The sequence below is a fragment of the Canis aureus genome, chromosome 29 (assembly GCF_053574225.1).
Source record: "Canis aureus isolate CA01 chromosome 29, VMU_Caureus_v.1.0, whole genome shotgun sequence".
Lineage (NCBI taxonomy): Eukaryota > Metazoa > Chordata > Mammalia > Carnivora > Canidae > Canis > Canis aureus.
Window position 1 is genome coordinate 913,340 of NC_135639.1, and position 16,850 is coordinate 930,189.

Below are 16,850 nucleotides of genomic sequence, written 5' to 3' on the forward strand. Positions count from 1 at the left end.
CCCACTTTTCCATCACTTTCCTTAATTTTAAAAAGTCTGTGGTCGTTCTTCACAGATAGTAACCTTCTGTCACAAACACGTCACAAATATTTTCCTCTATCTTTTGACTCCACGGTATTTTAGGCCATTTAGAAATTTGACTTTTATTTTTTTTTAATTTTTAAAGATTTTATTTATTTATTCGTGAGAGGCACAGAGAGAGAGAGAGGCAGAGACACAGCAGAGGGAGAAGCAGGCTCCATGCAGGGAGCCCGATGCGGGACTCGATCTCGGGTCTCCAGGATCACGCCCTGGGCCAAAGGCAGGTACCAAACCACTGAGCCACTGAGGGATCCCCGAAATTTCAGTTTTATGAAGTTAAAATTTTCTATTTTTAGTTCCAGAACTTTTGTATTTCCTATTTATGAATCTTTGTGTCACCCCAGGTTAAACAAATGCTCCTAAGTGTCCCCGCTATAAAACACAACGGTGATTACGTACAGCATCTCCACGCAGTTCACCAATCACACAGGACGGGATAACCTTCCTGCAGACTCACAGAAGTCGGGTCTCCAACCGGAATTGACCACGTACACAGAGAAGTTAGCTCCAGGGCTGCCCCACACGGTCCCAGGAGCCCAGAGGGGGTGGGGACCTGCGTGTCCCGCATGGATGGACAGACGGAGGAGCATGCCAGCTCCGGCCACACAGAGTGTCTCTCAGCTGGGAGAAGAGGTGCGGCTGCACCCCAAGGGCACGAGGCCGAGGGAGAGAAGCCAGACATGGAAGGACGTGCGCTGCGTGATGCCACCGCACGAGGTCCCCGCAGGGTCGCCTTCCCAGAGACGGGGGCACGGGGCGGTGACAGAGCCTGAGTCTGGGGTGGGGGTGGGGGTGGGAGAGGCCTGGGGGAGGGGGTGGGGGACCGCACCGCAGGGAATGTGCTGGGTGACGTGGGGCCGGGTGCTGACAGTGGGGACGAGTGCCGTCCCACAGGCTCACGGACAGGAAGCACGCCGCGCAGCAGCCAACGGCCTCCACGACTACGACGGCGCCTCAGTCCAAGCCTGAGAATGGGCGGAGCACAGCGGCCTGCCGGGAGCCTGCCACCACCCAGGGGGCGAGGGGTCTCCGGGCCGGGTGCGTAGTGCAGGGAGAGGCTGGGAGGGGGTCCCGGCAGCCAGCAGAAGGGAGGTGCATCCTGGACCTCGTGTGGACAGGGCGGGGGGCTCTGCTGAGCGGTTTGTGCGCTTGGGTCCTGGACAGAGGAACAGGGTCCAGCCTGACTCGGGCACCCTCCCCGCAGCCCTGAGCCCGCCGAGGGCCCCTTGCTGGGTCCGTCCCAATCAGCACCCAGCGCAGGCTGCAGGGGAATCGCACAGACGGACAGCAGGCATCACCTGGCACAGACGGCCGTGAGTCCCATACGTCTAGCCCGAGGAGCCAGAGGCTGGTTGTGCAGGGGCCTGTGGGTGACACCACATTCCTGACCAGCATGGGGTTGGGAGTGACGAGCCTGTGCAAGCCTAGGGGCAAGGGAACCCTCCAGAGCTGCTGCACCTGCTCTGAGGACTCACAGAAGAGCGGGAGCCCAGCAGGCAAGAGAAGAGGGCTGCCTGTGCAAAGGCCCTGTGGCAGAGAAGAGGCTCTAGGTGGGATGACGAGGAGGCCGGGGGGGCACTAGAGGGCAGTCGGGGTGAGGGGAGCTGCAGACAGGGAGGCCGGCACCCGTGAGCCGAGCAGCGTGAGCGTGAGGACACGGTCAAAGGGCTGCTAGTGACTGGGCCCTGGAGAGTCCATGAGGCCCGGCTGCCAGGGACAGAGCCAGCCCTGGGGACGCCTCACCCAGTAAGGACAGGAACAGCTTCTCACTGGGCCTGACAGCGAGGTGGTCGGGGCTCTGGGGAGAGGGCTGGGGCGGGGGGGGCACAGAGCACATGTCCCTCCAGGAGCTGGACGGCACCGGGGGACAGCTCGGAGGGTGACGCTGCCCGGCCTCGACCCCAGGCTGGGATGGCTGCAGGGGAGCTGGTACAGGGAGGTGGCCCGGGGCCCCCGAGGAGGCAGCTGGCGGAGGCCCATCCGCAGCGGAGCTGGGAAGCTCGGGCAGGGCTGGGGCGGGACGGCGGGCACATGTGGAGTGGCAGGCCTGGGGCGCGCGGGGAGCAGCGAGGCCTGGGCGGGCGTGTGCACCCCGGAGCTGGCCGTGGACCGGCTGTCCCGTGGTCACGCTGAGTGCCCGCCCTCGAAGGACGCACAGTATCTGCTGGGAAGTAATGGGACACGGGGGTTTGCTCTCACCGTGGAGGGGGCGTGGGCGGACGGTCTGCGGGACCGAGGCCTGGGCCTGCGGCAGGCGTCCCCACGGGCGGCAGCTCTCCAGCCGGCGGCCGACAGCGTAACTCCAGGCGGGGCCTCGGGGGCTGGCCCAGGGCCCCGGGGGGGGGGCTCCATCCCGGACGACCACCCCCGTTCGGACGCCAGCACAGGCCGGGGTGTGCCCCACCCCGCTGGCTGACCGGCCACCAACCAGGGCTCCCACTACCCCGCGGGGTCAGCGGCTCGCTCGAGTGGCTCGCGGAACTCAGACACACCTGCTCCCGCCTCACCCGTTAGGGGCCGTCACTCAGGACCAGCGGCGGGAAGGCCGCGCAGGTGCGGCGGGGGCTGCACACCCTGGCGGGCACCAGCCACACGGCGAGGCTACCTGGGGCCCCACCCGGAGTCGCCCGTCCACAGAAACCGTGTGCTCCGCGGGCTGGTACGGACAAGACACGCCCACCGCCCCCCGGCCCGCGGGCTCCACAGCTCCGTGGGGACAGACGTGTCTGTGGTGAGGCCCGGGCGTCCTCTCACGGGCCGGCGGAGCCTCGGGCGCTGCCTCGACGGGGCTGTGGGAACCTGTAACTTCTTGGCCTCGGTCGGAGGATCCCGTGGCCGCAGGGGTCACCCGGGCCTGGGATCCGATCCAGCACAGCCACCCCACCCCCTGGCATCGAAGCTGTTTCCCAGCTCTTGCTACAGTGAGCGGACGGCATCCGGAAGGCTGTCCTCCCGCGCGAGTCTTGCTCCCGAAGTGACGACCCGTGGGTTTTGAACGTTTACGTATGTCAGGCGGGGGCGGTGACGGAGGGGACAGGGCCCGTGCCATGAAGACGCGGAGCACAGAGCACGGGGCCTACGACACGCGCAGGCACACGTGCGGGGCAGGGGCAGGGGCAGCCTGCACCGAGCCAGGGCATGAGGTGCAGGCGGGAACGCGACCCCAGAGTCGCCGTAAGTGCAAAGGCCCCCGAGCAGCTCGCAGACGGCCGGGGTGTGCGGGTCGGAACGTGCTCGAGAAGCAACATTTTTCCCATCTCCTGACAAAGGTCTCCTCCAAGAGGAGCACAGGTGACGGGACGAGGGAGCGGGTCCAGGACCAGCACACGGGCTGCCGTGGTGTGGGTGACTCCCACGACCCCCACGCAGACAAAAAACGCTCCACTGTCTTTTTTCAGGTGAGAAACCGTTGCTTTGTTTAAAGGGACAAAGGCATCGTGGACACCGTGAGGGAGCAGGAGGACTGGGCCCAGGGATCCTGATGGGGAGGCGCGGCGGGCCCACGCGCGGCAGCCCCGGGGCCTCCCGGGTGTGGGCAGCGGGCAGAGGTGCGCAGGAAGGCCCCCGCACGCCCGTGTCCCCCAGAAACAGAGCAGCGCTAAGGGGAAGCCGCTGTGCAAACAGGGACCCAGGTACGGACCCCACAACCCAGGTACACCTACGGCAACGAAGCACATCCTGCCCGTGCTGTGCTGCCCCGGACGCGCGACCTCGGCCCGATGGAAAACCGCGGGACGACACAACTCATCCGCACGGGGCAGGGGGGGCACGCAGGGCTGGGATGGGAGGCTGACCTAACGGCCTGTGCACCCGGCCACCCTCCCACGGGTGACGGTCTGCGCGGGAGCAGCAGCTGGCCAGGGTGGGGGGGCGGGGGCGACGTGGATGACGCCACAGTGACCTCCCGCGGGTGGCAAGAGCACAGCCCCGGGACTGTGCCCCCACGACCTGGGAGCTGGCGGGTGGGCACATCGGGGACCGGGGCACAGCCCGCCACCCGGGCCCCAGGCTGAGACTGTCCGTGGCAGGGAGGCCCAGAGAGACACCACGGGGCGCCTCAGCCTCAGGGTGGGGGTGCTCAGCCTCCCCGCAGCCGCCCCCCGACCCGACTCCTTGCACGGGAAGGACACAGGCTGGTCAGAGGGCTGGCGGGCGGCGGCAGCCTGGCCACAGGGAGGCTGCTGGCCGACCCCCTTGGGCTTGGTGGGCTGGACGGGACCCCTCCTACCCCTGCCCTCGTACCCGACTCCGCCACGGAGGCAGGGGCTTGCTGGGTGCGTCCTCCGCCATCCTCCTGGTCCGGGCGCGCTCCCTCCACTCGCGCAGCACTCGCTCATCTCTGGGGAGGACACGCGGGTGAGCGGCACAGCAGGGGGGCCGGCTGAGCTCCAAGCCCCTCCCCCCCACCCCACCCCACCCCCGCCCCGAGGGAGGTGCTGCTCTGCCCCCGTCCCGAGGCTTCGCACGAGGGGACAAGCAGGACCCCCAGCCCCCACCGGTGGGGACACCAGGACGCTGCCCCGGAGAAGACGGCCGGCTCTGGTCCCAGCTCAGGCGTCAAGGCCCTCACAGGCGCCCGGGACGTGAGGGCACCACCGACAGGTCAGTGTCCTGCTGGATGCCCCAGTTCCACTTCTGAGACTGAGCCTCTCCAGTCCCCATCCCCTCGGTGGGGAGCACCATGCCTGCCCCTGTGTTGGGACCTCCCTACCCCCTGCCCCTGTGCTGTGACCTCCCTGCCGCCCTATGCTGACCTCCCCCCACACACACCTGCACTGTGACCTCCCTGCCCCCCTGCCCCTTGCTGTGACCTGCCCACCCCCCGTGCACGGTGACCTCCCTGCAATGTTGCCCACTGGACTCGCTGCCCGCAGCGCAGGAGGGCTGCAGTAGCACACACTTGCACAATTTCTGAGCTGAAGGTGAAAACCATCCCGACTGGGCTGTGGCTGCAGCTCTGGGGGTGGGATGGGGTCCCACAAGTCCTCGCCAGCCCCGGGCTTCACCCACCTCACACCCTGGAGCTTGGAGGGTCTCCTCCCAGCACCCCCAAGGCTGCTCCCTGTGCCCTCCTCAGGGGCTCCTACCCCTCAGCTGAGCCAGGCTCTCTGTTCTCCACCCAACGCTCCAAATCTAGGGACTTTCTACGACTGCACCTGTCACCGTGGCCCCGGACACGGGGCTCCATCTGCGCATCCACTACCTCTTGGTGAAACGGGAGGGAAGGACCCACTCCGTGAGGAGCTGCCTGTGCAGAGAACCAGGTGGCGCGACAGGGTCCGCAGGCTGTGTGAGAGCCCAAGCCACAGGGCAGGACTCGACACTGTCACCAAGGAGGCCTGCGAGCATCACCTCAGGCCCACGGCGGAGAAACCGCGAGCATCCATCGGCCCTCGGTACCCAAGGGCTTCCTTCCACGCAGGTGCGCAGCACCCCGAGCTCCACCGGAGCCCGACCTTGCCGCGTATGGGAAGCACACTTCCACCTGCTACGTCCCCCAGCGGCCAGAGCTACCCGCGGGCCAGCTCCCTGTGACCGTCCCGGTGGCGGCCTGGGCCGGGGTAGGGGTGCACAGTGAGCGGGACTCACACTCACGCAGTGCAGACGCTTACTGCGGGGTCGAGAAGGGCAGAGGCTGGGGCGGCCGCTGTCACGTAATGCCGCCAATGCCATGAGGGCGGAGGGGACCTACGGGCAGCCAGGAAAGGAAGCGGCGCAGTGGGAGGCGATGGCGGGCGCCCCCAGCCATCAGGGTCAAGCCAGGACATGTGTTCCTGGGGGCTCTACTCGCTCAGCCTGGGGTGCGCCCGGATGTGCAGACCCGCCCTGCAAAGCCGCTTGTGCTGGGCGCACACCTGGACCTGGCGCTGAAGCAGCAGGAGGACCTCTCTGCCCTGCAGCCTGGACTCCAGCTGAGGGACTCTGGGGGCACTTGGGGGATGGCCTGAGCTCAGGCCGGGTGGCCGCCCAGCACCTGTGGCCAGTGACCCGCACGGCCCTGCTGTGACGGCCGGGACTCCAGGTGCGGCCCAGGCCACACCCCCAGGTGTCAGCCACACGCGGAGGCACCCCCGCCATCAGGATGACAGCCCGTCGTGAGCCCTGGCAGTTCTGAGGGCCTGACCTCTCCCTCCTTTCACAGAAGGGATCGGACCCCAGGAGATGGCCCGTGTGGAGCGGGGACGGTGCAGGCGTACCACTGCCACGCTGTGCTTGGAGCAGGTTGTCCCCACCAGGGCCTCACGTGGGATCATCTCAGGATCGAGGAGGGTTTATTCACAAGGGGAACAGCACACGGCCCCAGGGACAGAGCAGGAACCCTGGGCTGGAACAGGGGCTGCAGCCGCCCCAAGTCCCGGGAGGAGGGCCCCGGGCGGACTCACAGGGGGGATTGGGGGGTGATAAAGGGCCTGCCCTCCGTCTCCCTGCCGGCAAACCCAGCCAGAAGGTGAGGGGCCCTGGGGTGCCGGGGCTGCGGTCCACGCTGGATGGCCTCCTGGGGCCCGGGGCCCGGCAGAGACAGGTGGGCAGGGAGCTGCAGGACAGGCCCCAGCCAGGCCCCTGTGGGGTCAGCAGCGCAGCCAACCAGGCGGGCCAGGAGCCCACTGCGCACACGCCGGTAGCACGTAACTTTCCTTAGAAAGGACTTGTGAGCCAGGTGACTGGGGGGGAAGAGACGGTGGAGAAGAAGGACAAGGAGTCAGAGGAAAGTCAAGAAAGAAGGCAGGTGGAGTGGAGCGGACCCGGAACAACGAACGACGGCCGAGGCCCGCGCCCACACGGCCTGAGAAGAGGCCGGACCAAGAGCAGCTGGTTAGCTTCCAAGTGAAACAAAAACAGCCCCTTCCCCAGAAATGTCACAGCAGCAGGCCCGGCCCTCCGAGTCCCGGCAGGGCAGGGGAGCGCTCACCTCCTCCGCTGCTCCATCATGGCCTGCTTCTCCCGGCGCTCCTGGAGGGCCCCGGCCCTGCTCTCGGGGGGCCTCCTGGGGGGAAGCGCTGCTCGCTGCGACGATGCCAGGGCAGGCAGGATGCTCCGGAGGGAGGGCACCTTCCTTCTACCATCACGGCCCCTGCGATGGACACTCCCCCTCGGATAGCACTCGCTAGAACACAAACACGCAGCTCGTACAAGCGGAGCCAACGGGGCAGATGGTGGACACCCACGGAAGCCCGAGACCTGTGCGTTCCCAGCGCCCTGCACCCGGGGCTCCTGCCTGTGGAGGCTACGGGCGGCCCTGAGTCTGAAACACCGATGGGACTGCAGTGCCAGGGACAGGCTGGCCCTAACTCACCGGGGCAAGCACCCAGCCTCGATCTTGAGACACGGGGAGGGAGGAGGGGGGAGGGGGAAGGGGGGGAGGAGGGAGGGAGGATGGGGAGGGAGAGGGCTCTGCATGGCCGGCGTGGGTGGGACAGGCCTGGCTGAGGTCACTGCTGCACCACGGTGGACACCTGCACTGTGTGCTTCTAGTACTTCCGTTGACCCTTATCATCGTTCAACGGTACTTTACATTTTTTTTTTTTAATTTCAAGAATTTTCAAGCCTCAGAACAGGTGAAAGAAACTCCTGAACACCTGTCATGCAATAAATGCAAGTTTCCCATCTCCTTTTCAGTGTGGCCCGGCCCTGGCCTCTCAGACTGACTCTTCCAAGCTGTCCCTCCACGAAGCTGGACCCCCTCAGACACGCTGGACATGTGTCCCTGGTGTCCACAGAGCGGCACCACGAACCAGAGCAACCACGAGGATTCCATGCACCCCAGGAGCCAATTTCTGTCCCCCTGGAATGGCATGGCCCCCCTTGTGAATGTCTGACCTATATTCACCAGGAAATCTCTTCTTTGCACTTATACCCACACACGGGTGTGCACACCACACATGCGTGACACCATACATGCACCTAACACACACACTCGGGGGCTTTCTCTTGTGTGATCCCCTCCGGGGGGTCCCCGCTCTGGGTAACAATCCGAAGCCACGCTTAGCACACGTTGCACAGTAAATGCTGGCAAGGGCCCGCCTGACATCTGGAAAGACCTGACATCTGCAAAGTAACATCACAACCTCGGAAGGATCAAGAAAATACACATGGCTTCTAAGTTCTACCTGGAAACATGTCTTGGGTTGGAATGTTCTTTCTCCTTTGCGTTTAATGCTGCCTTGAGATGTGGAGGTAATTCCACTGGTAAGAGCTGGTTTTCAAGCACTACTGCTGGATCGTTCTCAACGATCTCCTGCCTCAACTTCCAAAAGCGCTTGATCTCTTCCTCACTTGGCCAGTCTTCTGGGGAATCGGCGGAATTTCTGAGCTCACTCAGGTCTAGCTTTTCAATGGGTGGGAAAAAGTCTGCCTTTTCTTTTAACATCCCCTCTTGATCCTGAGAGTTAATGATGTCTTTGTCAGGCACACCTTCTTGGGATAAATCCGACAAGGGCTGTGGCAGCAGACTTAGGTTCATCGTTGGAACTGGTGAAATCACTGGTAGGATAAAACGGCATTTTAGTTGACTCTCCTCCAACACCGGCTCCCTAGAATCAAACACATCCAGTGACCAGCACCCCTGGCAGAGAGGGTGGGGGTGGGGGGACAGTCTCCCTCTGCAGAGAGGGCCTGGGGGGGGAGGGGACAGTCTTCCTCTGCAGGGGTGGGGGGAGGACAGTCTCCGTCTGCAGAGAGGGCCTGCGGGGGGGACAGTGTCCCTCTGCAGAGAGGGCCTGGGAGAGGGGGGGACAGTCTCCCTCTGCAGAGAGGGCTTGGGGGGCAACAGTCTCCCTCTGCAGAGAGGGCCTGGGAGGGGGGACAGTCTCCCTCTGCAGAGAGGGCCTGGGGGGGACCGTCTCCCTCTGCCCTGCGGCCCTCACACTCCATATAAATCTATGCAAATAAAAATACTTTTCTGTTTCCTCCTTATCCTAGATCTTTTAATATCTTTATTTCTGATCAATTTTTAGCCCATATCCCTACTGTTTTTGTTTGGCAATACTTTTGTGGACTTTAAACATTTGTATATCTGGGTAAATTACCTGAAAGAAAATGGGCCAGGAACGTTCTTGCCTTTAGGACTAGGCTCAAATGTCCCCTCGGCAGACTGACCCTGCACGAGCCACCCCACCTCCTGCAGCACCCCCAGGGCAGAATTAGGTCACAGGTCATGCCGACATAGACTCCTTTTTGGCTGTAGGTTCAAACTTGAAATAGAGACACTCTGCACGTTGGCATCCTCCGAGTGATGGCCCTGGATTCTGGTCCGCACTTAAGAGATAAAGCTACTATATTCTTTGGGAAACAAGGAAATTCACGACTTGCAGTTACAGGTTGGCAGCAGACAAAACAGATGCTTGGAGCTGATGCTGGCGCTGCCACACGCCCTTGGCCTTCACCTTCACCGTTCCAGCGCGAGCTGGCCTCTTCTACGGGCAGCTGCGTGTCTGTGCCTGGGCGTTTTCTGTGGCACGTGAAGGCCAGCCTGCCGGGCTGGAGAACCGTGTGTCCAGCCCAGGAGAAGCCGTCCATTCCAAGCATGGCTGCTGCTGGAGCACGCATGCCCACTCCCTCGCTGCGCTGCAGTGTGACCGCGGGGCCTGTGTTCAGGTAGCCCTTCACAAATGTCAACGTGCACATGGACCCCCGGGGACCTTGTGACACCCAGGTCCTGACCTGGTCCATGTGGTAATTAACACCTGAGAGGCTCAGTGTGACCACTGAGGCCTGGTGGGGCTTCACCTGCTTCACGCAGCACCCAGCAGGCCCACGCTGGCGTCCAGGGCACCCCTGCCTGATTCCTCACCCGTGATGGCTCCCTCCTCCTCCCTATCTCCCTCCACTCAGCCTCCACGCTGCCCCCTGGGGTCACCTCCCCAATCAACCACTGGCCCTTGACTCCTGACTTAGGAGCTGCTTCTGCAAAACACAAACTAAGACACTTTGCAATTACAACCAACGTTTAAAATTATGCAGCTGGGGCCGTTTGTTTGGATTTAGGATAAAGATGATTTAGGCACAGCAGCACTTCCTAACCACTTTGGATGTCCCTTACATTTACTCAGATGGATTTAATTATTTACACACTTTGATAATATCACATAGATAACTATCGTGGCTGTTTCAAATATATGCATTTCCTCAATTCTAGAAATTATATTTTAAGTAGTAAAAATTTAGATATGTTGAAGTAAATTTCCAGACTATTTAATTTTTGTGAGCAATTACAATTCTTTTTTTTTTTAATTTTTATTTATTTATGATAGTCACAGAGAGAGAGAGAGGCAGAGACATAGGCAGAGGGAGAAGCAGGGTCCGTGCACTGGGAGCCCGACGTGGGATTCGATCCCAGGTCTCCAGGATCGCGCCCTGGGCCAAAGGCAGGCGCTAAACTGCTGCACCATCCAGGGATTCCCTAATTACAATTCTTTTATCTCTACTTTGTCTAAGTGTAGCTATGGTGCTCATTCACGATTAGATTCTATCATGAGCATGTGAGAACACCTGGCTGGCTGGCCCATACGTTGAAAACTTGGGATCAGGGATCCCTGGGTGGCGCAGCGGTTTGGCGCCTGCCTTTGGCCCAGGGCACGATCCTGGAGACCCGGGATCAAATTCCACATCGGGCTCCCAGTGCCTGGAGCCTGCTTCTCCCTCTGCCTGTGTCTCTGCCTCTCTCTCTCTCTGTGACTATCATAAATAAATAAATTTAAAAAAAATTAAAAAAAAAAAAAAGAAAAGAAAACTTGGGATCAAATGTTTAGTGAGCACCCACCAAAAAAGTGCCAAAGCCACTGCTCCTTCCCCAGGAGTAAGGGCCTTCTGCTGTGCTTGCTGTGCCTGAAGGTGGCTTGGTGGTGAGGACAGTTTTATCTGATTTATCCCACAGAGTTTTTACCAAAATCCACCCTAGACAGGCTCTATAATGGGCCCTGAGAATGCAAACCCAAGAACACAGAAACAAGAAAGACAGCTCTGACACGTGGGCACGGACACCAGAACACGGTGTGAGTCCAGCAGAGGACACGCGGGGCCCCTGTGCATTCCTGTGACATCAGTAAGGAGACAGCCTCCCCAGGTCCTGGTTTTAACAAGCACTAACTTCAGTTCTAATGCAGAGTGCTGTAGTAATTGTCCCACAAACCTGGAGAAGTTAAATCCTGGGGCGCAGAGTGCTGGGCGGCATAGATCTGCAGGAAGGCCAGGATAGCGCCCAGTCCCTTCTGCACAACGAGTGGAGCAGGGAACTCCAGAGGGCAGTGTCTCAGGTTCAGGGCTTTCAGTGTGGTCACGTTCCCTGTGAAGGAGAGGAAGAACCCAGAACTTCACACACTCTTCCATGGAATGAAACAGGGAGAGAATACTATTTTTGCACATTAAAGAAAAAAAAAGACCCTACTGAAAATTTTGTCTGAAAACAGAACAGATGTCTGCAATTTGCTTGGAAAAAAAAGTCTTCAGGGAAGGCAGATCCCACAGATTAAGACCAGGCTAGTTACAAAAGTAAATAAATAAAAATAAAGTGAATAGAAGCAGCACTAACAGCCCTCTGGCAAAAATCAGAATACAAACCTGCTATATTATTAAAATGCCTATTTGCAATGACAAAAATCCTAAAAGGAACCTGTGACCCATACTCAGGAAACAAGCAGTCACCAGAAACTGTCCTCAAGTCAGCTCAGACGTCGCAGTAAGCAACAAAAACTTCAACAATCACACATATGTTCAAAGGAATGAAGAAAACCATGTTTAAATAATTAAGGAAAAACATAGTAAAATGACTCAATAAGCAGAGAATGTCAACAAAAACAGAAATTATAAGAAAGAACCAAATAGCAGTTCTAGAGTTGAAATTAGAGACCGGGCCGTGCCCAGGGGGCCCCATCGGTGAAGCGTCTGCCTTGAGCTCAGGTCATGATCCCGGGGTCCTGGGATGGGGTCCCATGTCGGGCTCCCTGGCAGCGGGGCGTCTGCTTCTCCCTCTGCCTCTGCCGCTCACTCCGCTCGTGCCCACTTTCTCTGTCTCTCTCTCCCTCTTGCTGTCTCTCAAATAAATAAATGGAATTAAAAAAAAAAAAAAAGGAAAGGAAAGAAATTACAAAGACCAGGATGAGAATTCCACCAAAGGGGACCCAAGAGCAGATACAAGATGACAGAAGAGACAAGTGGACTGGAAATAAAAAGTATCTGATCCAACGAAGAGAGAGAAGAACGATGAAATCAGGACCGCGTCAGCGGCCTATGGAACAGCAGCACGTACGCTGACCCGCGGAAACGCGGCGAGAGCCCCAGAGGACGAGAGGGGTGAGCAGAGCGCTCCGTGAGGACACCACGCAAATGCGCCCCAGCGTGGTGACACACAGCCGTGGGGCATCCAGGACGTTCAACAACCAAGTAAGATAAGCCAAAGGCAATCACGCTCAGAAACATCAAAACCACTGAAAGACAAAGAAACATAAATGATCTTAAAAATAGAGCAAGAGGGGATCCCTGGGTGGCGCAGCGGTTTGGCGCTTGCCTTTGGCCCAGGGCGCGATCCTGGAGACCCGGGATCGAATCCCACGTCGGGCTCCTGGTGCATGGAGCCTGCTTCTCCCTCTGCCTGTGTCTCTGCCTCTTTCTCTCTCTCTCTCTCTCACTGTGTGCCTATCATGAATAAATAAAATTAAAAAAAAAATAGAGCAAGAGAAACAAGGGGACAAGGAGAGTGACTTTGGTCAAAGGACAGGGAACAGCATATTCAAATTCAGATTCAGGTGCCCTGAATCTACCAAAACTGTCCTGCAGAAATATAGACGGAACGAAGACATTCCCAGCTGATGCAGGTGGAGGGGCGCACCGCAGCTGGCCTGCAGCAAGTCACAAGCTGAATGAGTCATTTAACGCCCCCTGCCCCCCAACCCGCTGCACCCACCATCGCAGGGCCCGCGGACAACCACTCAACTGAATGAGGAATGAGTTGAGCAGCAGGAGACGGAACCTGCAAACTCAAAGACAAGTTAACAGAAAGTAATACAGACTGGGACAAACCGGGACAAGGAGAAAAGGGGACAGGAAGAGAAGCGCGTACTCGAGGCACATGGGGCAGAAGCAAAACCCCAACGTCCATGTACCTGGAGGAGGAGAGCAGAGCGAGAAAGAAGCCAGGTCTATGGAAATAATGTCGATAGCCAGGGATTTGCCAAATCTGATTAACGTTATCAGTAAACAGATTCCAGAAGCTCCGTCAATACAAATAAAGTCAATACAAAGAAAGCCACCCCCAGGCACATCGCAGACAAACTGCTAAAAATCAAACATGAAAAGAGGAATTTTAAGCAGCCCGACCAAAGAGGTGCATCACTTAAAAATAAAAAAAACATTAAGACTGACAGCTGACTTTTCAACAGAGGCTAGAAGCCAGAAGACAATACAGACGTTTTTTTTTTTTTTTTTTTTCAATAAAGACATTTTTAAAGTAGTGAAAACATCTCTGAAATCTGGGTTCCTGTTACTCAGCCACATATTCTTCAAAAATGATGGAAAAGTAAAGATGCCTTTTTAGAAAATCAAACTTGAAAAATTCATCACCCAACGACTAAATGATAATACTAAAGAGAGATATTCAGACCAAGACCGTCAGTCATCGCAGATGGAAGCGAGGAACTTTGAGAAATGAAGGATAAACACGTAATAAAATATAAATAAATACCGACAGTTTAGCGTCTGCTAGATTTGCAGCAAGATGTAAAAGCAAAATCTATGAAAACCACCGCACGAGAGGCAGGGGGTGCTGGCCGAGGCCGTGCAGGGAAGCGTCCGGGGGGCTGCTACCCGGGCAGGCACGGGGTGGGGGGACAGTCTGGCCCCCAGGGTGCAGCAGCTCCACTCCCGGCCAGGCGCCGGCAGATAACGGTTCGCAGAAAATGGGCCCAGAATGAACCACCCGCGGGGCAGACAGAAATGGGAGGCAGGCAGAAGCTAGAGGGCGGATGACACGCCGTGCGGTATCCCTATGGCTTTTGGCCTGCGGGAAGGCCCCGGAGAGCGCCACGCCGCCCCACGCGGCCGTCACGACGTGCAGCGCGGGGGACACACTGCAGGGCCACCCCACAGCACCTCAGCAGTGAAGCCGTGGACTCCAGGGAGAAGGGGGCCGCAGAGGGAGCCCTCCGGCTCGGGCAACGTTCTGCACACACACCCACGGCACGCCCTGACCCTCCCACGCACAGGACAGGCGGCAAACAGCATGGCCACGGGTGGAGCCCACTGCCGGACACAGAGTCTGGAGTCCTAGTCCTCTCAACTGAACTACCTATTTATTAAAAAAAATCAATGCTCTGAAGAAGAATATAACAGAATCTAGAATCTCTACAATGTATCACAAGGTCTAAGATATAATCCAAAAAATTATTTAAAAGATATGTTTATATCAAATGAAAAAAAAATGAGAACACAGTAGAAGAGTAAAAACTGTTAAAATATGAAAATTCTAAGACTGGAAACACAGTCGCTGAAAAAAATTACTAGTCAATTTTCACAGCCAATTGGAGATGACAGGAAAGACTCATAAACTTGAAGATGTCGATCTATCTTCCCTGAAGACCAAAAAAATGACTTTTTAAAATATACTTTTTAAAATGTAGGGCAGCCCCGGTGGCGCAGCGGTTTGGCGCCGCCTACAGCCTGGGGTGTGATCCTGGGGACCCGGATAGGGTCCCACGTCGGGCTCCCTTCATGGAGCCTGCTTCTCCTCTTTCTCCTCTGAATAAATAAAATATGTTTTTTTGATAAAGTCTTTAAAAAAAAAACGCAGAGGTTGTCTGGCTCAGTCAGTGAAGCACCTGATTCTTGATTTTAGCTCAGGTCACGATCCCAGGATCCTGGGATTGAGCCCCGCCTCAGGGTCCCTGCTTGGTAGGAAGTCTGCTGGTCTCCCTCCCTCTCCCTCTGTCCACCACCCCTGCCCCGCGTGCAGACAGACAGACACACACACACAGGCACACACACTCTCTCTCTCTGCCTTAAATAAATCTTAAAAATAAATAAGTAAAAAAGGCAGGGGTTACCTGACTGGATAAAAGGGTGAAGCTAACTGTATCCTTCCTACTAGCAACGACAGGTTGGAAATAAAAGAATGGGAAAACATAGGTCATGCAAAGAGTGAGCAGAAGGAGGTTGGAGAGGCCGCGCTGGCACGCACCGAACGGCCAGAAAGCGTATGACACCGCAGCGGGGCACCACGACGTACACCAGAGTAACAAAGACAACACGAAAACATTTTAAAAATCCCTAATTTGTATTCAACCAGTAACATAGTATCCAACTACGGAAAGCAAAAGCTGACAGATGTAAAACGAAAGGCAGACAAAGGCACAATCACAGTTGGGAGATTGTCACATACTCCTCCAGGCGCTGACGAAATAAACGGACACCAACGCGAGGACGGAGGTCGTCTGAACGCTGTGACTAAGCCACCCGACCGGACTCGGTACCTGCAACAGCACACCAAGTAGCAACGTGAGAACACACGTTTCCCCAGCGCACAGGGGGGTGTTTACACCAGAGAGAACACATCCCGGGCCAGAGCACACCTGGGCAGGTTTCAGACAAGTTTCACAGCGTACGTGGCATTCAAGGAGAACTCCATAAAAGGAAGAGCATTAGAAGTCTCCCGTTGTCTGTAAGTCAAGCAAAACGCAAAGAGCCCACGGGTCACAGTGAACATCCGAAAATATTCTGAGCTCACTGATGACAAAGATGCCGCATACTGCGGCTCGCGGGAGCAGCCAAGGCAGCGCCTGGGGGAAGACACGGTCGTGACTGCACAGACTACAAAGGAAAGGTCTAAAACCAGTGACTTGAGCCTCCAACTCCATTGCTTGGAAAAAGAGCAGCAAATCAAACCTAAAGAATCACAGATAGTAAAGCGCAGATCCGATGCACAACCGAGAAGGTCGTCTCCTGCTTCCGCACAGCAGGGAAGACCAAGGAAAATGAGGACGCCGCACCTGTCCGTCCCCGTGGACGGCCCCGGAGCACGGTGCTGAGCCACAGCTGCGAGTCACCCGCAACACACGCTGCTACGACTCAGGCCAAGGTCGAAAGCAGGGCCCTGCCGACACACACTGCAGGGAGAGGGCGGCGGCGAGGCCGTCCACGCGCGTGGGAGGCCGCACCGGTCCTGGGGCCCTGGCCACTGCGCGCGGCGACAGAGCCCTTCGCTTTGATTATTTCTCCGCGTCCGTCCGTCCGTCCGTCCGTCCTACTTTCTGCGTGGAATACAAACTACGGCACTAACAGCGCTCGCGAGCTGCGACCTGAGAGCCCGGGAAGGACGAAGGAGAAGGGATTCTAGATACGAGCCAGCTCGCCCCCTACGACCTGCCTTAGGTTTCCGCTACAGGTTCTGGGCACCGAAAAAGGCAGCATTTTAAAGCCAGCTTTTTATTTTATTTTTTTAAATTTTTAATAAAGAGTTTATTTATTCATGAGAGACACACACAGAGAGAGAGGCAGAGACACAGGCAGAGGGAGAAGCAGGCTCCATGCAGGGAGCCCGATGCAGGACTCGATCCTGGGATCACACCCTGGGCCAAAGGCAGAGGCTCAGCCGCTGAGCCACCCAGGCCTCCCTAAAGCCAGCTTTTGATAACACTTACCCAGCTCCACAGGTAACATCTTGATAGGATTTCTTTCTAAAAGCAAAGTTTTCAAATGCCTTAAAAACAAAACAAAAATTATATCATTTAAAAAGCAAAAAAGGAAATGACCCTCCCAAAATGACACCATCAAATGTCTTCCTT

At 57.6% G+C, this 16,850-nt stretch overlaps 1 protein-coding gene across 7 annotated transcripts in view; it reads right to left on the minus strand.

The window, feature by feature from the left end:
- LRRC27 (leucine rich repeat containing 27) overlaps positions 1–16,850 on the minus strand; it is a 35,578-nt gene that overhangs the window by 9,638 nt on the left and 9,090 nt on the right. For 6 of the 7 annotated variants that reach the window (XM_077877135.1, XM_077877131.1, XM_077877132.1 and 3 more), the window contains 5 exons: positions 16,707–16,765; positions 11,210–11,362; positions 8,190–8,562; positions 6,992–7,186; positions 4,324–4,420 (listed from right to left, as the gene is read on the minus strand). In XM_077877135.1, coding sequence (XP_077733261.1) covers positions 4,324–4,420; positions 6,992–7,186; positions 8,190–8,562; positions 11,210–11,362; positions 16,707–16,725 — 837 coding nt within the window. In that variant the 5' untranslated portion in view covers positions 16,726–16,765. The remainder of the gene's footprint in view (positions 1–4,323; positions 4,421–6,991; positions 7,187–8,189; positions 8,563–11,209; positions 11,363–16,706; positions 16,766–16,850) is intronic. The other variant, XR_013367636.1, reaches the window with a different exon arrangement.